The sequence below is a fragment of the Lytechinus variegatus genome, chromosome 2, assembly GCF_018143015.1.
Source record: "Lytechinus variegatus isolate NC3 chromosome 2, Lvar_3.0, whole genome shotgun sequence".
Taxonomy (NCBI): Eukaryota; Metazoa; Echinodermata; class Echinoidea; order Temnopleuroida; family Toxopneustidae; genus Lytechinus; species Lytechinus variegatus.
In genome coordinates this window covers 15,059,202-15,086,300 of record NC_054741.1, presented here as the reverse complement: position 1 = coordinate 15,086,300, position 27,099 = coordinate 15,059,202, and the positions used below count along the sequence as shown (strand labels likewise).

The 27,099-nt window shown below is 38.4% G+C and overlaps 1 protein-coding gene across 1 annotated transcript in view; it reads right to left on the bottom strand.

The window, feature by feature from the left end:
- Positions 1–8,035: 8,035 nt before the first annotated feature.
- Positions 8,036–27,099, bottom strand: part of LOC121407411 (NFX1-type zinc finger-containing protein 1-like) — a 34,279-nt gene continuing 15,215 nt past the window's right edge. Inside the window, exons 2-5 of the mRNA XM_041598474.1 lie at positions 22,238–23,097; positions 16,650–21,344; positions 9,617–9,725; positions 8,036–9,179 (exon numbers count right to left, since the gene is read on the bottom strand). Coding sequence (XP_041454408.1) covers positions 8,292–9,179; positions 9,617–9,725; positions 16,650–21,344; positions 22,238–23,079 — 6,534 coding nt within the window. The 5' untranslated portion in view covers positions 23,080–23,097 and the 3' untranslated portion in view covers positions 8,036–8,291. The remainder of the gene's footprint in view (positions 9,180–9,616; positions 9,726–16,649; positions 21,345–22,237; positions 23,098–27,099) is intronic.

Genomic DNA, 27,099 nt, shown 5'->3' with positions numbered 1-27,099 from the left:
CAATCCGCTAGCTCACCCCCCCCCCATAAAAAAATCAACACATGCACAAACACACCCTAACCATTGTACGCCAAATCATCATCATATGATAGAGCAGTCATTTAGAAGCCATGTCATATACAAGTTCAAACAAACGCGTGGGCAGATACGTTTATTTTGAGTTTTTATTTTTGTTTACATAAGTATCGAAACATTGACAGACAATGATGTCTGTTTTCTGTTAATGTCAATTGAAAAAAATAATGAATAAATTCTCGGCCATTTAAATAAGTATTTGACTAGGCTTTTACTTTCTGCAAGTTACAAGCTTAGTCTATTTAAAAAAAATTAAAGGCCTAAATGTTTCAATGAGAATGCATTTTGAAAATAAGATGTTGTGTCGGTCAAAATAAATGAAGATTCTAAACTGAAAGTTAGTTGGTATGTAGGCCAACCAGTTAGATAAATCGTTTATGTCTACTGGCGCATAATACACGATTAATTAATTAGATTGTGAACGGTTATCTGCTGTTGTATATGCCTGTTATTCCTGCAAAACATTAAAATAAAATACATTAAACCGAAACTAAAATGAGTCGTTTGCTAATTCTGTCGTTGGAGATAAAAGTTTTGTAATTTTTTAATAGAAATCTACTATGGCTCAAAAGTTTGGGGATGGGTATAATTATTCAATTTATTTTCGTAGAACAGGAGGTATTCAATAGTCTATCCCCTGTGATTCATCATTGCATTCTACTCCCCCCCCCCCCCCCCCATCTCCCTTTTGACCCACTTGCAACATTTTCGGAGTACGTGCTTGAACTTCGTTAGAACAATAGAATGAAATTTGTATCATTTTCTCAAGGCTAAGCTATTATATTCATTGAGCAATATCATCAAGCGGATGCCCGTGTCCGATTTGGTCTTGCGCAATCTCCGAACTGTCGTTGTACAATCTAGTGTCTAGAATTGATTTATAAATCTTATTCCCACCATGCCGGGGGGGGGGGACAGGGGGGCAATAAGATTCAGGGGAGGATTGGTTGGCCGTTTTTTCTGATGCCAATATGACAGTAAGCATTTTAAACTCTCCAAAAATCGTAAAAAGTTGAGGAATTGAGACATTGAATTTTAAAAATATATAAGGATGATGAAACCGTCCCCGTGGCTCCATTACACTCTAAAAAATATTGGGTAAAAGTGTTCCATGCTGGTAATCATGAATCCAACCAACATTGAGCATTTCTTTTGGGCATTTCTATATCCAGTGTGATGAATATTTTGACACTTGTTCGAGCAGCTTTTTTATGTCTGAAATGGCTACCCTGATGAAATAAAACGACAAATAAATAAAATAAAGCATGAAAATCCATATTTTCCATATATATCCTGAAAGAATATCTCCTGAATATACTGAACGCTGTTAGGGAGGCAAAGGGCAAATACGGGTGGACATCACTTTCATGTTGGCTCGAAAAAAATTAAAATCGGCGTCAGCACTGCCATATTTGGTGGGGGCTGAAGGGACTGCTGCAACTTATTTCTTTTGGGGTGAAAATTATTGAATTTGGTATATTTTCAACGGATTTCCTTTATTATCTGACCGATTTTACTTCTTGCTTGCCATTTTATGACAAATTGAACATTAAGGATACAGTACTGTTTGCATGCAGAATACGTGAAGAGAAAGACAAACTAAACTGACATGTAAGTTCAGTAGGCCCAACATTTAGCAGTACAGAAAACGAAATTGATTTGCTATATTATCTGATTTATTACATTAAATCCGAGGCAAAAACCCCAACAAAAGACACAACGGTGACAATTGTATCAAAATCAGATGTAATATACCTTAAAATGTCGCTTATTTTTCACAAAATGTATATAATAACATGATATTACAAACTCACTATTCTTTTATTTTATTGTACTGTATAATACAATATCTATTTTTTATAGATTTGATAATAGGGAGGCTCTTTATTGAATTACAATAGGATACAACAATGGAAATAGAATATTTCATACTTCATATGGAATTTTGATTTTAAATAGTGAGTGGCTGATATCATCGGTTCCTTTATTTGCATATGAACCCCGATATGAACCAAGAACTACTGCGAAATTAAGGGAAAATTTTAAATTTCATAACTTTCCTCAAATAGTCAATGTGAGCAGTGTAGCTTTATGATATACATTAATTTACGGCACAATACATTCATATATACTGCAATGACTATGTTATCAAGTAGTGACACAAGTACTTTTTCCTCAAAACACTTCTCCCATTATGAAACTGTGTGGTGGGTTTACTCTGTGAATTATGAATAGTTATCGCAAGACTAACTATACAGTGCGTATCAAAAAAAGAGTTTACACTTAAGAAAAATCCGGTAAAATCATATATGTGTCATATCCTGAAGATTTTCCACATTTTAACATTGGTACAGATCCATGTAAGTAAATGACGATATAAGTGTCAAAAAATATTTCCGCTTGAGTGAGCACCACTTACTCTTGAAAAGTTAGTTAAAAATGATTTGCGCAGACCTTTGAAATAGTTATGCGAATAAAAGTAGACAATGATCATGAAGAAAACATGGAATTTAGCTATTAAGATTGATTTGAAGATATCTTTTTACCATTTTAAACTTGTTTCCTTGCCCAAAACACTTCAAAGAGTGCATTGCGCCCCACCCCACTCCCCCACACACCGAGGCCATCGTGATGATATTTGCTTTACACTGAGCTGTGATTTACATGAAATGGCTTAGGCTTGATTTTCATTTTGTTAATCATTGTCAAGCTTGGAAAGTGTGAAGAAACAATTATTAAATGAAAAATGAAATGTAAACCCACTTTAAATGATAAAAACATAGTGAAAAAATGCTGGATATGTCTGATATGAACTTGTGTTCAGATTCATTTATGTCCTCAGATCCAGCTGGCACAATAAAGAAGAAGGTTGTGCTTACTAAGTGTTGAAATTTCAATTTGGGTGGCAAAATTATTACAAAATGCTTGAATGTATCTGTTTTATTTCAGTTGACTAAAAGTGCAAGGGAAATGTATGAGAAAGGTTATGCAGGGTAAGTTTGAATTCGCCCTTTCCCCTTGACACAGCGTGAAAACGAGCATTTCTGCGCAGATTTCTGCGAGCTTTACAAAAGTGGACAGTGCTCACTCAAGTGTAACTTTCTGTCAAAACGTTTACTTTCATTGGATAGATGAGACCCAAACCCAAGATTATATGTGAAAAAAATTATCCACATGATGTATATTTTTTTAATTCCCAGGGTTTTTTCAAAGTGTAAACTTTTTTATACGCACTGTGTACAGCACACAGTCATTGAGAGACCGCACACTAACCTAGTATGCTTAATTAGGCTCACGTGTCAATGCACTACATAACATTTTTTTTAAAGCGTTCCAATCACAGGTCAAAGTTGTTTTCAAATCGATAAATGTTCACATACATTTTTTCTCACACAAATATACAATATTTTTCTCAGATAATATTATACAAGGATATAGATTTGTTTACAACAAGAATTGTCATTTTAGTTCTTTTGAAGTAAAACATAGCTGTAAGCATAATACGCATATACTACAGTGCGTATCAAAAAAAAGTTTACACTTAGAAAAAATCCTGTACAATTATATATTTGTAATATCCTGACAATTTTTCCACATTTTAGCATTGGTACAGATCCATTTAAGCAAATGACGATATAACTGTCGAAAAATATTTCCGCTTGAGTGAGCACCACTTACTTTTGAAAAGTTGGTGAAAAATGATTTGCGCAGAACTTTGAAATAGTTATGCGAATAAAATAGACCTTAATCATGAAGAACACGTGGAAATTAGCAAGTAAAATTGATATGAAGATATCTTTTACCTTTTTAAACTTGTTTCCTTGCCCAAAACACTTCAAAGAGTGCATTGCGCCCCATCCCGCTCCCCACACACCGAGTCCATCGTGACGATATTTGCTTTACACTGAGCTGTGATTTACATGAAATGGCTTAGGCTTGATTTTCATTTTGTTAATCATTGCCAAGCTTGGAAAAAGTGTGGAGAAACAAGTATTAAATGAAAATGAAATGTAAACCAACTTTAAATGATAAAACTTAGTGAAAAATGCTGGAGATGTCTGATATAAACTTTTGTTCAGATTCAGTTATGTCCTCAGATCCAGCTGGCACAAAAAGGGTAAAGGTTGTGCTTACTAAGTGTTGAAATTTCAAATTTGGGCGGCAAAATTGTTACAAAATGCTTGAATGTATCCGTTTTATTTCAATTGGCTAAAAGTGCTAGGGAAATTTATGAGAAATGCTTTGCAGGATGAGTTTGATTTCGCCCTTTCCCGTGACACAGCGTGAAAACAAGCATTTCTGCGCAAACAGATTTCTGCGAGCTTTACAAAAATGGACAGTGCTCACTCAAGTGTAACATTCTGTCAAAACTTTTACTTTCATTGGATAGATGAGACCCAAACCCATAATTATAATAATTATATGTGAAAAAATTACCCATATGTTGTATATTTTTTAATTCCCAGGGCTTTTTCAAAGTGTAAACTTTTTTTTGATACGCACTGTATAAATGAATGAATGCATACTATATGTATTTCTCTTCATGTAATATGTAGTTTTCTTCAACGGATTGAAGCCCGTTTTACTCATTTAAACACATATGTATACATTTCATTACTTTTTAATATAAGGGTACGCGGTTATGTGGAGGGGGCAACCACTCTGTGATTCTCCAAGAAAAAAAATAGAGCACGAAGAGGAAAAAGGGGAAAGAAATAAAGTGTCAAAAAGAGAGAAATCTGGGTCGCACACCCTATTATTCAAGTGAGAATAAAGCTTCAGGACGGTCTGCCCCCCCCCCCCCTTCAACAAATGTTCAAAACAATATATTACGCTACTTTCACAGAATAAGATATCATTAAATACATTATATCATCTACAGAGACAAAAAAAAGTTCAGTCGGAAATGGTCATTGTCATAGCATAATATGTACTATATACAATGATAAAACCTTCTTGAATTGTGGATGGTGGCAAGGGTGAAGGCTGGGATGCATTGGGTGCATGTGCACCTTCCCATGCTCAAAACCAGCCTACGCCCTTGAGTGGAAGATGAAGATACTTATGTATGATACAACAGCTAAAGTGTAAAACAACCAAAAGAGCAGTGGTTCTCATTTTATTTCCTTTTAAATCCTCTCTGGAAATTAAAAAGAGCAAATCCGCCACTCGTTTGTTCTAATTTATGGATTTTGCTTGTTATTCCGTCCGCACTCTCGTAGAAGTGAAAATTGACGATAACCCTTGCTAATAATGCAATATCAAGTAAGAATTGATTATATTCCCACTCATGGTTGTGTTAATATGATCCCAAACAACGCGATAGACATATAACTACAATCTTCAAAACTTTATGTACAAAATTGTTGATAATTTCCGCATCTACGAAATAACATTTCATCCGATATGACACATTCTACCGTACATGGAGAGAATATTATTTGACTGAATAATCGGTACATAATACAAATTATATAACGATAATATCACTTCAAGATCATTTGCTGGATTAATTACACAAATATTTCATAGATAAAATTATGGAATATACCTAATGTAACAAAACTCAAAGTAAAATAATAATACAACAATACATACAAAGCATGAATATTAAAAAGATCTATATGAATTAAAGTTACCACCATGAGCAAAATATCAAAATATTAAAAACAAATGGAGTTGATTTGGGAAGTATTTTTGTTGCCGCCTTAGATATAAACAGGGAGAGGTGAAAGGATATATATATATTTTGGTATAAATAATTTGTGATTTGATATTTTTTAGCAAAATAAAAGCCGTGTTCAGGTCGTATGCGACGAAACTCGAAAAAATATTTATGAACTATCATGACATTAACACATTGTTCGTTAGAGGTTGTATCAAGTTAAGCAGGCCAATTGTTAATGGTCAATACCCGCGTCATATTACTTTTTTCACAACGGAAAGCGACATTGCAACCACGGCATAACTTCGATATTGCATAACTTTGTGAAGAAAGGTGTACTAGAAGACAACTAATATGGACCAAGTAATTCATACCACTACTTCAAGTCCTCAAATAGTCAATATGAGCAGTGTAGCTTTATGATATACACTAATTTACGGATCAAGACATTCATACTGCAATGACTATGTTATCAAGTAGTGACACAAGTACATTTTTTCCTCAAAATATTTTACTTTCCCCATACATATGAAACTGTATGGGTGGATTTACTGAGAAACCACACATTGCTTGCTTTCGAACTTTGTATGCTTTAAGTTTAGGCACACGGGTCAGCATGGTCAGTGCACTATGTAACATTTTTTTTAATCAAAGTGTTCCAATCACAAGTCAGATTGTTTTCAAATCAATACCTTTTCACATACATTTTTTCTCACACAAGTATACAATATATTATACAACGATATAGATTTATTTACAACAAAAATTGTCATTTTAGTTCTTTTGAAGTAAAACATAGCTGTAAGCATAGTACGCATATACTATAAACATGATAAATGAATGAATGCATACAGTATGTATTTCTCTTCATGCAATAGGAAGTTTTCTTCAACGGATTGAAGCCTGTTTTACTCATTTAAACACATATGTACACATTTCATTACTTCTTAATATAGGGGTACGCGGTCATGTGGAGGGGGCTGCCACTCTAGGATTCTCCAAGAAAGGGGAGAGGGAAACAAAGCACGAAGAGGAAAAGGGGTAATGAAAAAAAAAATGTAAAAAAAATCTGGGTCGTATACCCTATTATTCAAGTGAGAATAAAGCTTCAGGACGATCTGCCCCCCCCCCTCCCTTGAACAAATGTCCCGGTGCCGCCCCTGTCTGAGAAGCACTGATGACCAACAACAATCACCGTTATATAATCTTATAATCTGGAAATTTATTTCAGCAGATGTGTAGTAATTAGCTTAATTGGATGAACCTGCGCCTATTAATGTCTTTAATAGAAAAATGGCACAATATAACTATATAGATGCTGTGGATCATCATCAACTTAAAACAATATATTACGCTATTTTCAAAGAATAAGATATCATTATATACATAATCATCTACAGAGACAAAAAAAAAGGTTCAGTCGGAAATGATCATTATCATAGCATAATATGTATGTACATGTATATACAATGATAAAACCTTCTTGAATTGTGGATAGTGGCAAGGGTGTAGGCTGGGATGCATTGGGTACACGTGCACCCTCCCACTGAGGCAGAGGAGTTCCGACACTGGCAAGCAAAACAAAATTTGTACCCCGTTCTTTTGCATTCAACAGCTGATTTTCCAAACTTCGTCTCCTCAAGATGTGCACCACCCATACCACTTAAGTTCCACCTTCCCATGCTCAAAACCAGCCTACGCCCTTGAGTGGGTGGAGATACTTACGTATGACGCTACAGCTAAAGTGCAAAACAACCAAAAGAGCAGTGGTTCTCATTTTATTTCCTTTAAAATCCACTCTGGAAATTAAAAAGAGCAAATCCGCCACTCGTTTGTTCGAATTTATGGATTTCGCTTGTTATTCCGCACTCTCGTAGATGTGAAAATTGACGATAACCCTTGTAATAATGCAATATCGAGTAAGAATTGATTATATTTCCACTCATGCTTGTGAACAGAGCACAACCCGCCGCGCCTGTATTTCTAAGATATAGCATAACATATAAGTTGTTGCCTATAAAATGATTATGTGATATACTTATGCACACAATCGCACATGAGTACACCCCTATAGCTTAGATCATTTTGCTTTAAAATATACATATGCTTAAAACCGATGTATTCGCTTGCATTAATGTCAAGCTAGCTTATGTGAGCTTGAGCTTTTGCATGATCAGATTTATCACTTTCTAAACAACGATATCATGATACCGTAGATGTACGAGATCAACATTAGTTGGAAAGAAAGGTTCCTTTTACATTGGCATATCTGAAAATACTAATTAGTATAAGTTATTTGATTAAAGAGAGGCTTCAATATATTACTATTGTACTTAATTCAAAATCAATATATCCATGAATTCAGCCAAATTTATACTAAAATGGACCTTAGCGTTAATTCCACTGCCGAATAAACTATCCATTGTTAGGTTTATTAGAATTCTAATTCATATATGAAGTTGTCTAGGTTTTAATATATCAAGATATCAAGATAAATTCTTAGAATATCAAAAAGTTTTAAATGAAAATTTACACCTCAATTTCAAGGGTTTCAAAGAAAGAACGGGTTGTAGTTTCTTTGATCGCGGCCTCCTCTGTGTCCACCTCTCCTTCCTCGGTAGTATGTCCTTCCTCGGCCTCTCCTTCCACGCCCCTGTCCCCTATCCCGCTGGCCCTGCTGGTCGTGAAAAGCTTGATGGCCGAAAACATTCTCTCCTGGATGACCAAGATGATCTGCATTGGAAAATGCATCTGCAAGTGTTGTTTCCTCGACCAGTTTCCTGGCGCAATCATCGCAAGATCCCTTCTTGATTTGGCGATTTGGAACGGGATGTCCATTGGCACATACGAACCACATGGATACGTCAAGAGAAAGAGGTGGGTTGGTTTTGAAAGCGGTCAGTTCAGTAAGAGTACTACTGTAACCGTTTGCCCTGCTGATATCCTTAAGTAGGAAGTGGGCCAAGTTCATATCCTTGCCCTGTTTAAGGAGAGCAATCAATATGGGTATATCATCTGTCTTTTTTGGTTTTTCCATCAATACCTTGGCTAAGTCACACGTGACTGTTATTCGATGAATCTCTTTCCACGGGTCGCCCTCGCGCTGATCTACTAGTGTATTCCGAGAAGAATCGGCAAGTTCATCTGCTGCAGCCTGTAGTAGATCTCGAAGTTCCTCTACGAATGGTTGGTCAGTCGCTGAAAAAGCACTCCACGAATATGAAGGTGACATCCAACTTGAGGTTGCAGGCCTTACTGGCAAAAACTGAATTGTTTCGTGCGCCAATGAGACAGACGAGTAAACCTTATTTTTGAGGTGTCTGCGAGCATCCTGTAGCTTTTCGATGATCCGATGCTTGATTGTTGGTGATTCCTTAAGGAGATTGGTGTAACGACGGCTTAACTGAATGTGTTTTTCACATCTTGGACATGCCTTTACCTTGAAAACGATAGAGATGATATCAGATGACAAAGACTCAGCAATTCATGCTAGGACATTTGCAAAAATGCACTCAGTACAAATGGGAATTTGATATTTTTTCCGGGAGATTGAAGAGATGGTAAAGAAAATAAATTTAAAAATGAGCTGAATATAGATATGCACGATGTTTTCTCGTGTTACCCTTATCAAGAGAAATGCAGGAATGGACAGAATTTAAAACGATACAAAGAAAAACAGGAGACAACATTGGGGACAAAAATCTTTCTCGTCGTTTCTTGATAGGTGTGAAACGTAAGCTTTTTGAAGAGATACCCATTAGTACATCTATATTTGGTCGTGTCTCCTTTTCCCTTCATGAGCATATGAATTCCTCTAAAGAAAACAGGTCAAATGGTAAATAACACGAAATGATTAATAAGTATTATCATTCTTACCGATAATTTGGTAAAGCCATCTGTTGTATCGGTCTTTGTGCCAAGTCCAAGATACCTGTCGAGCCCTTCTACCTCGAAACAATGTCCACAATCTTCTAACTGAATGTACCTATGTTTGAGAACAAAAGTTGAATTAGAATTGTATACCACGTAACATACGCCCATACACCAATCTAAATTTATTTAAAAGATATCTTAAAATGTCCCTCTTGTCTAACGGTAATAAATCGTTCTCACTATTTTTTATTATATGCTTTTGATGTGTCTAATTCAATGTTACTGTAATGATTGAGACATCCCTGTGTAATATATATATGGTATTTCTTATGATTTTCTCATTAAAATTATTATGATTTTCTCATTAAAATTATTCATGAAATTGTGATGCCCTTGACGCACGTAAACAATCTTTCTCTACAGTGTGGTATTGTCGCTAGTAAAATGAAGGTTGTTAAAGTTATACCTATCCATAAAACAAGTTCTGAGGATGAATTGGGTAACTATCGCCCTATTTCACTACTGACTACTTTCTCCCAGATTTTAGAGAAAACAGTTTATTCTCGTGCAATAAAATTTTTATTAACTCACAATTTGGTTTTCGTAAAAAGCATTCAGCAGTTCATGCAATAATGTTATTAATCGATAAAGTTACCACATTAACGGTAATGTATTGATAACTTTTCATTTGATTTATCTCGCTTCATTGCGTTAGGAGTTTTTGATCCTTATTTTCTTCTGGGAACCTATATGCCTACAAGCTTTGCTTTTTTAAAACGTTCCTCATATTTCACGTATTATTGTATTTCCTTGTAAAATACTACAGCTATGTATTTTTTGTCATGTTTTCATAATTATGTTTAAGATGCATGTTTTTGTGGAATGTGAAACAATAAATCTAATCAAATCAAATACACAAATTTAGATTTATTAAAAAGATATCTTAAAATGTCCCTCTTGTCTAACCATTAATAAATCTTTCTCAATATTTTATTATATGATTTTGATGTGTCTAATTCAAAGTTACTGTAATGATTGAGATATCCTGTGTAATTTATACAAATTTTAGCACATTTTTCACAAGGCCGCTGTGCTTTTCTCAAGTTCTCTTTCATACAATGATAATATATAATCAAGGCAATGTTTTGTTTATCTATAATACGATGGTATTTTTGTATAATTTAATGCATCTCCATTTGTTTACATTGTACATAATTAACATATTAAAATGAATAAAGAATTGAATTGAAAGAATTGATCATAATAATTGATCATGTTGTTGTTGCCTTTGTTGTTTTGATTGTAGGTTTTGGCCTTCGTTCAACGTGAATAAAAAAAAAACAGCGTATGTACTTGCGCATTGCGTTACAGTATTTTGAACTGGTTTATCAATTACTCTTACATGCAGAAATCTGTGTTCACAGATAGCTTGCGACAAGCTTGCGAATACAGAATTAAGATTGCGCTACTTGCACGCGACCATATAGCGAACTTATTGCCAGCTTGCTGGCTGCTACAAGAGACACCGTAAGCTTACCGTAAGCTCGCCGCAAGCTCACACGTTACTAACAAAGGCCCTCGCAAGCTCGCAGTCTGCAAAAGAATTACTCGCGAGCTTGCAGCAATCTCGCTGTTGGGAAACTCCGTGAGCTTGCAGCAAGCTCACGGGCTGGAACAGAAAACTTCACGAGCTTGAAGCAAGCTCGCGGGCTGAAACCGAAATCTGCGCAAGCTCGCATGCACTGAGGTCGCAGACTGCAGCAGAAAGCTCTGTGAGCTTGCATCAACTCCATACTCAGCTAATTAGCTCATACAGTGTCATATGTTGTTTCATGTTTAATTCACACAAAACTGAGACCATGGATCCTACTATCCATGCTAAACCAGTGATTTTGGCACTCCATAAGCACATTGACAACCGGACTGGCTAGACCAGAACTGATATTAATTCTCTCCACGTGTCGCTATTTCAGTTTATCTTAAAGTCAAACCACACCACAGTACATGGTGGCAGGTAATTAAAAGCCCAGTGAACAATGTAAGAAGCTTAAATCATTTTGGAACTGTTTTAGAAACGATTTCATAGCAGACTTTCATTAGATTCCACTGGTGCTTCTTCACTACGGTCCCACATACAGACTTTCCTGTTCACATTTACTTTAAAATTAGCATTATTGTTGGTGGTGATCGACTGCAGGTTTAATGAGTGAACACCCCCTATGGATTGGGACGACCCTGATAGGGCTAGCGCAATCAAGCTTTTCCATCAACAGCGTGAGCCCGGGGGGGCCACTTACATTGACGAGTGGATACTATGCGCGACCGAAAAAAACACGTAAAAAAGATGTCTTTTTCACGATAGGGCACGTTACGTACGTAACGTAATAAGGGTGTCAGTCAAAAACACTAAAATAATGTAAAAGGGTATTTTTTTCGATAGGAAAGCTACGTAAGGGTCAAATTTGCGAGGGTATAAAAAAGTTATGACTAAAATGTCTTATAAAGGATGTACTTTTTGCCCCAAGAGTTAACAGTACGTGTTTAGAGTACGATTTGCGCGAGTGGGGCTGTACTACTAAACCCACTGATGTAGGTAAAGGTAAAACTGATGACCGACGTGCGTGACATAACGATTGAAATATACTTGTTCAGGGTTCAATTCAGGGACTACTTGCCAATAGTATTGTTTTGTTTCCAATACTTGAGGGGGGTAGGGTTTCACACGCCAATACTTGTAAAGGGTGCATTTTCAGAGTATGGAAAAAATGTGTTTAGGGTGCTTTTTGAGACCTCATGGTCGCGCATGGTATCCACTCGTCAATGGAAGTGCCCCCCCCCCCCCGGAGTGTGAGCTATTCTTCTCAGTTAAGAACATTGATACGGGTAAGCAGGTAGACCATATCCTCCGTTTCACCGGTGCAACAGGCATCAATTTTACAACTCTTGGGGTTTAAGAGCGTGATGCAAGGACCCAGTATTTCTTTGGGAGAAGTCTGAGACTCAGCTGAAACCTAGAGCTGATATTCGCGTGGCTTAACTATTTGATTCTCCCCAGGATTCTCCAGAAGTACATGACAAAAAGAGAGTTCAGATGATTTTGTATGGCGTCTCAAGCTTCAGGCATATGATTGGGAGTTTCGATATGAAACTGAACTTCAGAACGAATATTGAGCAATTTTTAGCCGGTACGAGATATCCTGAGCTCCAGAAAGACCTCTTATAAAGGCAAGACCCTCAGTCTCACACAAGTTCTTGAATTAAGTAGAACATTTGAAGCTTCGCAGATGCACATGGCGCAGCTAGCCCAGGTCCAGACTGAACAGTCAGCATTAGTTGATCTACATGTAGTTCGACGACAGACTATCGCCAACAGTAATAATTTACATATTTAGAACTCCGTCAGCTTGCGACAAGCTTGCAGCTAGATGGCAGAGAGTTTGTGGGAGGTTGCGACTAACTTGCGATGAGCTTGAGACTAGCTTGCGGTGAGCTAGCGATGAGATCGCGGTGGGCTTGGGCTGAGCCTGCGGTGAGCTTGCGACTATAGCTTTCGGTGAACATGCGATCGGTATTTGTCTGCATCATGATTGGCGGAAAAAGAAAAACTGATTTGCATTTTTGGAATCGCGTAAGCATGCGATAAACTTATGGTAAGCTCGGTGAGCTTATAGTGAGCTTATGCTGCAAGCTCCCGGCGAACTTGTCAAATTTTTCATATTGGGTAGTCCCTTTCACAATTGACGTACGACCAGTTTAGGACCGCCTACAACGGTTTTTTTTCTTGGTAGTGCAAGATCGATCTCTTAGTGTCTTGCGAGCACTCGCAAGTCGTTGTAGACGATCGCACGAACTCGATGTGGTCGTGACCGGTCGCATCTGAACTTTGAAATCTTAAGCCCCTTTCACAATCGACATACGACCATTTGCGACCTTTCGGTCGCGCGACAGGCTGCAGCAGGCATCAATCGCTATTCATCTCATAAGATTGCACAGAGGATTTAATTTTAAAAAATGCAACAGCTGTCGTACAACAAAAGCAACCAGTAAACCCCCGTGCACGAGTAAGTCGCATATGCTCGTGTTGTGCTCTTGCGAGTGGTCGTGCGATCACATGCGAGTGTTGCACGAGGGATTGCGAGTGGCTTCATATCAGTCTCAATAGTTGCAAGACTGACTTAGTCTTGAGAGTCAGGCGCGCCGGAACACTTTCAGTTTTTTTTGGGGGGGGGCAAAATCCCGAAGGGGGCACAATATTTTTGACAGCGTGAGGTACCGAAGCGATCGAGCGGGAGAGGGCGTGGGACCCCCCCCCCCCCCACGGTAAGGACTTTGTGTAGAAATGGAGTTTAAAAGATACGTTTCTAAGAGAATTCAAAAATAAATTTTCTTGAAAATTAAACATAGAATTCACTACGAAAACTATACTCAGAGTTTATGAGAACCTATGAAATCTCCGCGCAAAACGATCGCTTAATTCGGAATGTGGTTTTCGTGTCTGATCAATTAAATCACGTAATACGCTTATATTGACTCATAATACCTTTTTTCATGCAATATCCTTTCAGAAATATTTATTTATGTACATTTATATACACGGACGACGCGAGAGAGCACAATTATCAAAAGTTTTAAGGAGTGTATTAGGCAGAAGAAGCGTAACAACAGAAACAAAATACATTCTAATGAATGTCTTTTTAAATTCAAAACGTCATACTGTTCTGGCGTGGCAGACGACGATAAGCCCCATTCTATTTAAATCATTTCTGACCTCAGCATTGAAGAGAGTCCCTGATTATCCATGCATAGGCAAAACGTTTCATATTTTGTAACTGGAGGAAAAAGAAATATGACCTGCTTAATTATTGTCTTACAATTTAAAACTTTTCTATAAATTTAAAACATTACTCGATTTATGTCTTTCCTTTGGCATGTTTTGTATGGCTGCATGGGAAGCATTTTTGGATGACCCCTTCAAAATCTTCTTTTTTCTTTACATATTTTCTGGGGAAAATGTGACCATAACTAGGAAATGATGAATATCAAATTCCAGGAAATATTCATTTGTAAATAATCATGAATTAACAAACTACGGCAGTTCATAATGTACATTATGTAACATTATTTAGAAGAAAACAATTACATTCCAACAGGGGATGTGGTTGACGGTACACCATGTGGAGTTTTCGAAAAAGTGGATAGAGGAAGAAGTGAAATTGACAGGAGGAAGTAGACAGTTGATAGTCGAGTAATTTTTTGTTCAAATGAGCGTAGTCCTGATACAGTAAACCAGAAAAGGTTGAAGACTTGAAGAGGCTTGATTAGTTGATAGATGACCCCTGCTCTGCACTCCATTCGCCGACTCAAGCTAGCATCTTCTCATTTATCCAATAAGCAACTACTCAATCCTCTATAACTCTTTAAACTTTTCGGTTTTACAGCTATTTTCAGATTCCATATGTTGCAGCGTTCACGCGCGTTGGTGATATCGGGTCCGGGGAGCGTTTCATGAAAGGACTTGTAGGACGTTTTATCCGACAAGTCCTGTCTTATCCGACAGTTACTATGGTAACAATGCTTCTCAACCAATCAGAATACAGGAAAGTTGTCAGATCTTACAACTTGTCGGACGAAAATATTGATGACACACCATCCCGGACTGAGAGTTTCTGGGCGACCGTGCGTTTGTTAGCCGACACAGCCAGCATGCATTGGTGAACCACTTTCAATTTGCCATTCGGTTTTAGTCTGAAATGTATTCATTAAAAGGTTAAACGTTATCACACTAAAGATGGAAAAGGGGCTTATCAAAGGTATGTTTCACAGAGGGACATGTTCGTCAAAAAACGCAAGGCTTACTATGATGTGTAATTGCCCCGTCAGTGGCGAATTTTTTTCATTTTTGACAAAAGAAATTACAATTCTTAGGCAGAAAAGTGCCTTCATCGTTTACTTTTGTCCTTAAATAACATAATTTTTTTGCTTTTAGGGGGGCACATTGGGGGGGGGGCAAAATCTCGTTTTGCCCCCCCCCAAAAAAAAAAAAAAAAATTCTTTGGGGGGCAAGTGCCACCCTGCCCCCCCCCCCCCCCCCCGGTTCCGGCGCCCTTGTTGAGAGTCTACTTGAGACAATGCGATTGATCTTACGTTTGAATGAAACCAGTGCAAGTGTTCGTGTGATTAAATTAAACTCTTCTAAGGTTGTGGTTTAATAATTATGGATAACAAATTGTTACATACATCTTTAATGGTGCAGGTTTGATTAATTAGCTCATTCAAACATAGGGATATGTACATACGCGCACTTGACTGACATCCCATTGGAAGCCCCAAGCCATGGCTGTATATCAAATTGCTCAGAGTTGGAATTAGTCAATACCTCACATCAATCACACGAACACTCACACTGTTTTCATTCAAACATACGAGCAATCGCATTGTCTCACGTCGGCTATCACGACTATGCAATTAGTCGTGCAACTATTGAGACTGATATTACACCACTCGCAATTCCTCGGGCAACACTCGCATGTGATCGCTGCAGCACAATACGAGCAAATGTGACTTACTCGTGCAAAGGTTTTACTGGTTGCATTTGTTGTACGACAGCTGTTACATTTGTGAAAGCCTCTGAGCGATCTCATGAGATAAATAGCGATTGGTGCCTGTTGCAACCTGTCGCGCGACCAAATGGTCAAAAATGGTCGTACGTCAATTGTGAAAGGGGTTTTACATACGTAAAAGGAGGTCGCAGCAATGAAGTGAATGGGAGACGTTACTACTTTCGTGGTGTTATAAACGATCTTGTTGAGTAAATAGATGCAATGCAATCTTAAAATTCAATTATAAGATTACAAAACTATTGTTCATTTAGTACTTCAAAATGATGAGTAACTATAATTGAATAACCTATACGTAAGTGTTTAATTCATTGATAATACGTCCATCGGAAGTTTATTCATATGGGTTTAAAATTTAATTTTCTTCTGTGACTTGGAGACGTTTTTATGTTTCTATAAATATATAAATTTCTGCTCACCTTGACGTTTCTATATTCTCCGTCCCAAAGAAGCGAAGCGCCGAATCATCTTTGTGGCAGATGCGACATTTGTTTGGGCAGATTTCACCACACAGACCAATACAAGGGTGACCACATTTTCTCTCCTTTGGACAGGGCTTGTTACACGGAGGTCTGTCACAAGGCTCGCAGCACAGTTTCGTACACTTGTAGTGATCACATTTCCAGTTGCATCGTTTCAAACAAATTTCACATGGCTCAATGCAAGGATGTTTGCACTGCGAGTGACGGCAGCGCCGAAGACATTTCTTCTTACACGAAAGACACGGTGCTCCACAACTGAGGACGCATTTATGCCCACATATGAGCTTTTGATTGCATGTCTCCTTGCAGGGAAGGTGGTAACGACCTTGAGAGCATTCCCCACAAGTTCCTTTGCATCTATGACCACATTTTAGCATCTCATCGCAAGGGAAGGGGCATTCATCTGGTCCATCGCAGCATCTCACGGTTACTTCATGACCACAGGGAAAGTCATGCCTGGTGACCGTCTCTTTGCAGATCTCCATGCAATTTTTTCCACACTGTTTTTTGCAACTGTGGCCACAAGGAAGCTTCTTGTTACACTTTGCTTCGCACACCACTGCATCAACTTCAGCCGAGCACTTCATCTCCAATTTGTGACCACAGGGCAATGTTTTTTCGACAGTTTCTGGACATTTTGAATTTTGAAAACATTTTTCTGTGATTTCGTGTCTACATGGAAGCATTTTTCTGGTAATCGTGTCGCACTTCGAATCTCTAATACTTGCAGAACAGAGAAGAGTGTGTGTATGTCCACATGGTAGTGTTTTCTCAACATTTACTTTACACCTGATGGTCTTTGGATCTTTATGACACTTTGCTTCGCAGGAGTGGCCGCATTCCAGAACTTTCAAGACTAATTCATGGCATTGCCCGCTTCCATTACACTTCTCTGTCTTTTTGTGCCCGCAGTCCAATTCCTTGTTGATGATTTCTTCACACTTCTTCTCAAGTCCCGCGGTTGGTGTGTGGCATGGAAGAATACGAACGTGTGAGCAAGTCAAAGTTTTTTCGATCATTTCCTTACACGTGATTGACAAAATATCCGTTTTGCATTTAGTGTTACACCAGTGATGGCAGGGTAGTTCTTTTTCCACCTTTACTGAACAGGAGGTTGGGCAAAGATCTGAGCAGCGATTTGGGCAAGTGTGGTTTCTTTCACACATTACTTTGGAGCAGGGCGCTTTACATTTGTATATCAGATGGTCTAGATCGGTAGGGTGGCACTTCATTCTGCAAACGTGCCCACAGTTCAATCTTGCATCACAGTCTCTATTACATCCACCTCGAGGTACTTTCTTGAAGTCATCATCTGTTTTCACCGACATCATCTCATCCGGATGATTGCTGCACTGCAGTGTCAAGGAATCACCAATAAATCCCCATGATTTTAGATCATTTACGATACCTTTCCATAGTTCACTTTTCTCTGCAAAGAGAGTGAAGTTTCCAATGCAGTACAATCCTTTCTTCGCTCTTGATAGGGAAACACAGACTCGGTTGGAAATCCCCACGAATCCAATATGTCCATGGTTGTTACTCCTCACAAACGAAAGTAGGATGATGTCATTTTCTTCTCCCTGGTAATTGTCTATTGAAGTTACTTTGACTCCTTCAAACTTGCTACGATCCATCATTTGCTTTATTTTCAGCAGCTGACCGGTATAGGCTGTTAAGATTGTAATCTTACGAGGATCATACCCCTGCTGCAGAAAGTAGTAGCACAAAGCTACAATGAATCTGGCTTCATGGAGATTGAAGTGACTTTGTGTATCTTCCATCTCATTTTCTGGTTCTGCATGATCTAGAAAGAAGATATTCTTTTGGACTGATTCGACACTGTCGTATTGCTTCACACTTTCATGGTCGTGAAGATTGTCATAGAAGTGCCTTTTCATTAGATCAGATAGCTCAACACGCATGCGATGTTGGAGCTCAAGCTGAGAGTAGGGGAATTCATTGTTGATAAGTCTTTCAAACAATGATACGTCCAGGTGATACTTCTTAGCTAATAGATACACATTCGGTTTTGGTCGAAGTTGCTGATGATCTCCAATAAGAATGAGTTGTTGACATGACGCATTCAATGCTGTGACAATGTGTGCCTCAAGCACCTCAGCAGCTTCCTCTACAACTACGATCTTTGGTCTGACTCTCTGTAGAACCTGTTGATGATTAGCTGCTCCAGTTGTAGTCATGCCAATTATAGTCGCCTCTCGAAGAACATGGTATTTTTCTACATCTTTTGCCTCATCGAGCTGTCCACAAAGTTGCTTGAATTTGAGTTCATAAGATGGTAACTTTCCGTTCAACATTTCTAGATAGCTTTTCATCCACACATGATACAGTGCCCATCGGTCATTTGGATGCATGGTCCAAACATCCTTAATCGATAGAACGATTCGTGGGTCGAGAACGTCTTTACCCGAGAGTTTCTTTTGGATGAACCTCTTTAAAATACGTTGATCTGGCTTGTCCAAAAGATGCAAGTCAAAGCCGAGAAATGGATACTCTTCCTCGCCGCCAGAGTCCTCTTCGTCATATTCGACATCAATCATTCTTTCAGACTCGATGGCACTGCGCTCATATTCTACATCGACTGTGGTTTTATCTTCAGCAGGATCGTGAATTGGGATCTTTTCTTCTTCTTCCTCCTCCTCCTGGCGTTTATCACTCTGCCCATGTGGGTTCCAATCCCTATCGTTGTGACATTCACATAGTAGCCACTCTACCATCCAGGAGTTTGAATGTTTCATATGAGAAAGCCGCAGGAGGCTATAGTAAAGCTTCCATGACATGAAATGACGTAGTTCGTACTCGTTGATTATCCCATGTCTTGCACCCTCTATCCTAGCTTGCGTTCTCTCCACTCGTCTCTTTGCAGCGTCAACTTCTTTCTTTACATGGCGAACCCTTCGTTGAACGTACCCTTCACCATTCCGTCCTCTCCGACCAACCAAATGACTCAGATTAAAGGCTCGTAACAGCTCACTCTTGCTTCTACTCCCAACTCTCACGATGCCATTCCGATGGAATTTTAAGATCCCTTCCAGAAATTGGTCGAGAGCATGATTTGTGTAGCAAACGAGCAAGATTTGGCCAATGCCTTCGTCACTTGACCAGATGTTTCTGTTACGTAGAAGGGTTTCCACAATCTTAAGACCAATGTAGGTCTTGCCAGTACCTGGAGGACCCTGTATGATAGACAGTTCTTTAGTGAGAGCCGCCTTTGCTGCTTCGTATTGTGAATGATCGAGCTCTACGGCGTCCAAATCGGGCCAAGCATCATCACAAAGCACGTTAACTAATGGACAACACTGTTGTCCCCGTTTAAGCAATGGCGAGATATCGATGCAACTTTGCTCTCGGATCATTTCGCCGTCTTCAGTAGTTATACATTCTTTCATGTAGTCAGGTGGCTTTATATCCCTTAACATACTCAAAGTATATCTTGAAAATGGCAAGCAATGTCCGGACATACGCTGGAGTCCTAGGAGAACTGGAAGATAGGCTCCAAAAAAGACAGATGATTCTGCCATTACAAATGTCTTTTTTTGTAGACAAGATGCATCTTCTCGGTCGACCAATGTAACGGCTACCAGTCCCTTTTCTAAATCGTCAACATCCCTTTTGGCGACTGTAGCGAAAATGTACGACTTGAAATCATCTGTTGAGAGGATAAGCAGTGATCCGTACATGAGCCGCTTTGTCGAGTTCCATCGGACTCTGGGCAACTTCTTGAAAGCCATGTAGTGGGATATTCCCGAGAAGTCGCGGACGGATTTATCAAACCGAGCTTCCTCATAGATGCGCACATCCTGAAGTTTGGCCCTCCTATCAGGATTAGCTTTCTTGAAAGTTAGGTACTCAGATATCCCATTGCGGAGAGGGTAAATGAAGTCTTCCTTTAGGAGTCTGAATTGAACGTCCAGGTAGTGGTCTACATCGGCATACACTCCTCTTGTCAGATGAGGACGAAGAAATGGTTGATATCCAGGTTGCAATTCCTTGACGGTAGGAAGAATGTTTTGCTGGCGAAAATCGTCAGGGGGTGGATTCTTTGAAATTCGGTCAATCTGTCGCTTTTTCTCTCTCTCCTTTTCAATATCCTCAATGTGACTGCTCAACATCTTTATTGACTTCATAAGCTCATTCCGTCTTTCATCTTCATCCATTTCTGATACAGCGTCGGAAATTAGTGTGACAGCGACTTTGATATCAGACGCACGGCTCGGCAAACTTTGCATCGCTGAAAAAAAGACAGTGAAAACATTCTTCAACATGGTCGATCGTCTTTCATCGATTTGATCTCCATGACGCCTTAGCCTTGTCATAAATGTGAGTAAATGTTGACGACATAGCTTCGAGTCCAGTGTCATTGTGAGGAGCATTGTCACTGTTTGATCCGCACCTAGAGCTCCACAAATGAATGCTAGAGCCTTCCAAAAGTGGTGCTGTCGTATTTCATCTATCGAGTCGTCATTCAGATCAGCTTGAAGGTTTCCTTTAAGGGACCCGAGCTCAGTAGCAGCCTCCGAAGGGTCTTTTTCGAGAATTTCCATTAGGAGTCTAGAACTAAGAGGTCTGAAGTTGCCTTGGTTCTTGGAACATGTACCCTGGGACTGTCCGTGTCTGCAACGAAAGTAATATATGATAAAGTCAACATTTTTGTTAAATGCGATTTGCATATGGCCCTCCACATTCAGTACAGTTAATGAGTTCTCGATTACATATAGTCGAATTTTATGCCTCCGCAATTGCAAGGCCAAAATTATATTCACACTCAGCTTCTAGGTCTGATCAGATCCTTTCCTTCCCCGTTTGCATAAATAAGCCAAGTTTGAAGTTGAAACCTCTTAGTATTTTTTTCGATTTATTGCGAGAACCATATATCATCGTGTTTGTAATAGCTTCCGTAATCTTTGGTCTTGATACCCCACAATTATTCAGAGCGTTTTGACTCATATATTCATACTTGGACCATGTTTGAAGTGGATCCGTCAAACGATTCTTTGGTTATCACAAAAGAGGAATGGGTGAAAGATCTAATAAGTCGAAAACACAATAAACAATGGTTACTGAAGTTTACTGAATTAATATGTACCCTGAAATATATCAAAGTTGGTTCATTGAAAGCCACACACCAGAATATAATCTGGTCATATTTGATTTGAACTATGAGTATATTATATGAAAAAATAAGTTCATTTGTATTTGTAAAAAAATGAATCAGAAACCAGTGCTTATCTTCAAATAAGGAGCAACTAGCGTACTCGGGGGAAACAGGGGGCAGTGTGCTACCCCCAAGAAAATTAGGATGATTTTTTTTTTCGCTTATCAGAAATCGTTTGTACTGTTGGTTTCGGAAATGTCGGTGACCTTTGCCTTAAAAAAAATTATTTGCGTTTTTATGATTTTTTTGGCAACGAATTACATTTTTTCCAGATACGGCAATGGAAGGAGGATATCAATATTATTATCATAATTTCTTGTACTTAGTTCCTCCCTCTAGGCTATGCACATACCTAGTATTTTCATCTGTCCGGTTACCATGACTTGTAGATCTAGATGCGTTATCCACGTGGCCCCATCTTTGACCCCAACCTCTTGCAGGAGTTCCATGTTGTCCATCCTTTTGTCTGTCACCGTGGCGCTGGTGGAATGGGCCTCTTTTGTCATCGTCGCCTCTCGCGTCGCTTTTTCTTACATCAGGCCTACCCTGCCCTCCATCTCTCCCCCTTTCTCCATCTCTTCTACCTCTTGTAAGCTGATCTCCCCTGAATCTCTTAGGATTTCCGGCGTTTCCTCTGTCTCGGGATCCATCCCTTGTGAGCGACCTTCTTCGTTTCCTTCTATTATGATTGTCCTTTCTTCTGTCCAGTCTGACATCATCTATATCGGTTAAAGCTCCCCGTCGCTGTAGTCCGAGTCCGCTTCTATGACCCCAACCTCTTGCAGGAGTTCCATGTTGTCCATTCTTTTGTCTGTCACCGTGGCGCTGGTGGAATGGGCCTCTTTTGTCATCGTCGCCTCTCGCGTCGCTTTTTCTTACATCAGGCCTACCCTGCCCTCCATCTCTCCCCCTTTCTCCATCTCTTCTACCTCTTGTAAGTTGATCTCCCCTGAATCTCTTAGGATTTCCGGCGTTTCCTCTGTCTCGGGATCCATCCCTTGTGAGCGACCTTCTTCGTTTCCTTCTATTATGACTGTCCTCTCTTCTGTCCAGTCTGACATCATCTATATCGGTTAAAGCTCCCCGTCGCTGTAGTCCGAGTCCGCTTCTATGTCTCCCACCGTCTTCCCTTCGATTAGAACGATGCTCAGAATGTCTATCGTTGCCGTAGTGGAGCTGTTCGCCGTTCCACATCTTTAGCAACCGTCAGAACTACAGAGCAAATGCAAACAGTTATAATGATATATGTATTTTATTAATATTGACCCTAGCTTAACCGTTCTCCATCAGAACCCTTACTAGAAAATGATGGTTGCTGCGACATATTTTTGTAAAGAACCAAAATGTTCAATTTACCTAATTTTGGGGTAAAATAAATTTGCAGAAATTTTGCAGAAGTGTGCAGTTATAACGCGTTGTGCCTGCACATTTTGGACAATACGCACATGTTGGTAACAACTTAAAAACCAGATTTGACGGTTAAAATGATGTAAAGAATGGTAATTACGGTAGTGGATGATAAAGACAAAGTCAGGGATAGCATTTGTTTGTGGGTGTGTGGGTGATTCGCCTATACGTCCAAAGACATTTCGTGCAATAATCATGTCGTTTAATGCCGTTTGATGCAATGTAATTTCGTTCAATAGTCATTTAGTCCGAGATCCAGTTAGTCTAAGAGCCACTTCATCCAAACCACTTCGTCTAAGAGCCATTTCGTCCAATATCCACTTCGTCTAACTTCATTGCTGGTTGGTCCAATATCCACTTGGTCCCATTGTACCACTTGGTAAGGCACATTTTGGTAAATTGCACATTTTGGTAAATTTCCAAAATGTGCCGTAACTGTGTTACGGCAGATTATGATGAATGCATATTTTGGGAAAAGAAATGTGTTACCAAAGTGTGGTGATAGTGCACCTATGCCTGACGGGATTTTTTGTACTAAAACCAATATTCGGCGGTTATTATGGAATCAAGGTTGATAGATATTGTATTGGGCTAGAGACAAACAAGACAGAATTTTCGAGTCTGTCGGGCACTGTGTTGTCATGGAAATGACGTAAAATGGAAAATGAAGTAAAATTCTAATGTCATTACATATCTTTCTTACAGAAGGCATTCGCTATACGATGTGGGTGTTTCTTGTTGGTAAGAATGAAGTCTTAATTCGTCAGGGTGCGGGTGTGTGAGTGTGTGTCTGATTGAATTGCTTGTACGTCCAATGCTATTTCGTCTAATGTCCATGTCGTCCATTGCCTTTTGGTCCAATATTATTTCGTTCAAAAGTCATGTTGTCTCATAACCAGTTAGTCTAAAAGCCACTTCGTCCAAAAACTACTTCGTCTAAAGCACCACCTCTTCCCAGGCCATTTCGTCTAAGAGCGATTTCCTCTAAATGCCATTTCGTTTAATAGACACTTCGTCAAATAGCCATTTTGCCCAATATCCATTTGGTTCAATTTCCATTTGGTCTAATAACCGTTAGTGGGGCAGGTCCAGATCCAACAGCGTTTAGTCAAGGTCCAAACTTTCAAGGCTAAGGCTTCAATACCCAAGGCCAAGGCTTGAAGACATCATGGCCAAGGCCAATGCATTTCAATTTTACGATGTACAAAGCGGGAATAACACAATTATATAGGAAATTAAAGGCAGGTACAAAATGGATAAAAGGTAAAAGATTAAATGAACCCAAAGTGATGTTCACCGAAGTTTATTTTTAAAAAGTTGCGAAAGGAGCAAGTCAAATTTCGTTCTTTAAATCACAAATGTCCTATTTAATAATAGATTTTGAAAAAACCGTTTCACTTTTGACGTTTCACCTTTTTCCCTTTGTTTATTTTTATCCCTTTTACTTAGTCATGAAACGTTTTCAGGGTCAATGTCCATCTGTACGCTAGTGTCTTTCTTTTTTTTGGGGGGGAGTCCAGAAGACAAGAGTTTTAATTACATGTTAGCTTTATTTTTTATGAAACTATACTTCGCAAGGACGAAATGAATCTGGATACGATTTTCGATTAAAGGGCTGTTTAAAAATGATTATCACCCTAATCATAGAATGCATTATTCAATATAATCATACAATGTAAATCATAAAGTAGGAATACTATTCACTTTTATTTATTCGACAAATTGTCTCTTATTTGGTAACATAATATTATGCATATATAAGATACTTTTTAATAATTCATTATCATTTCCGAATATTTTGTTATAGTTAGCAATAGATAATAATACATGCGTGTCCTCTCTATGGTTGTAATTATCCATCATATACTTTCGGAGAGACAACACTTCTGACGTTGTACGTAGAATAGAATTAATTAATTTAACTTGTCAGATTGTAATATAAATAATAATATGCATTCATAAAGCGCAAAAACTTTTTCTATATATTCTATCGCGCTGCAAGAGCTTCCTAGGTGCTGTACATTCTATTGGAATAAATAGTTTTTTTAAGGACAAGTCCACCCCAACAAAAAGTGGATTTGAATAAAAAGAGAGAAATCCAACAAGCATAACAATGAAAATTTCATCAAAATCGGATGTATAATAAGAAAGTTATGGCATTTTAAAGTCTCGCTTAATTTCGCAAAATAGTTATATGCAATCCTGGTCGGTATGCAAATGAGGAGACTGATGACATGATCCATTCACTATTTCTTTTGTATTTTATTATATGAATTGTTAAATATTCTAATTTTCCCCTCATTGTCAAGTGAAAAAACGATTAATTCCTCCCTGAACATGTGGAATTAGCTTTGTTTAATACAATATGGGGCAGTCAAGTTGGTTCTTATTGTCAAATCTATTTTAAAAAATGAAATATTGTATAATTCAAACAATAAAAAATAAACAAAATAGTGAGTGAGTGACATCATCGACCAACTCACAGAGTTGTGCATATTGCTGTGTTGTGAAAAATAAGGGAAACCTTTAAAATGCCATAACTTTCTTATTCTAAATGAAATAAGCGGATTTACAAACATTGTTGATTTGTGATTCCATGCTTAAGTGGGTATCAATGACTACACCAAGGTTTCTGGCTTTATCTGATGGAGTTATAACCGAATCGCCAACAGTTAAGCTATAGCCCCCAAATTTCGAAACCTGACGTGGGGTACCAATGACCAACAATTCAGTTTTTCTATCATTCAACATTAACTTATTTTGAAGTATTCAAGTTCTGATATATGCCACACAATCTTCTAATGATTAATCATCTCGCGATGCATTTGGGGCGAAAGATATGTATAGTAGTGTGTTGTCTGCATAGCAGTGGGAATTAATCTTTTGTAGCTTACTTAATATGCTTAAAGTGATTGGCTAACATTGATTTGACTTTTAAAAAATCTGAGCTAGAAGGTCACACTTGTCATCTGTGTCTGTGATATGTTACAAAAATGAAGCCCTGAAAAAATTGCGTTCGAAAATCATTATTTAGTGCTTCAAAAATTGAAATATAAAGTGACCGGAAACACCATCTTAATTTCATCCCATACAGTTATGTGTACTATTTACGCGTCTATAAGACGCTTATTTACAAAATCTGGGTTTCCCTTGGGTTTATTAGTTCTAATACATGCACTTGTACACATGTTTCATCTTGGTTTGAGAATTTTTTAAATCGGCTGCTCACAAAGTTAAATAATACCTTTAATATGAATTGACACCTCACGTACATCCTAATTTGATTTATATTTGTTCGTTCTTGTTATTTGAATAAATGATTCCACAAAGTATACAATTTACCTTATTTTTAATTATATACACATTGACGTGGCAAATATAGATTAATTTAAGAGAAAAATAAATAACGCTATCTCGAAACTCTACAAATGCAAGGCTGCTATAGCATCCTCTGGGAGATACATGTAGAAAGGCGTGGATACTGTGATTTTGCTCCTCTGTCAAAATGCAAGGAAAATGTGCCCAAAGGTTCCAGTCCTTCTGTTACAACTCTCACTCATATACGAGGTGCTATTAAATTAGCTGCGCTACTCGGCAATATGCAAATTAGGGCCGCTTGATACCAAAAACAGCGAACCAATGTCCTGCCCTAAAATATCATGCGATCGTTAAGAGCAAGTTGTGCAAATTCACAGACTAAATTTATGTATTTATCTAATTTAAACTGTAATTAAGTAGCGCTTCAAATTAAGAGTCGAAACATTGACCTTTTTTGTGACACCCGGGTCCTCGGTTCCGGAATTATGC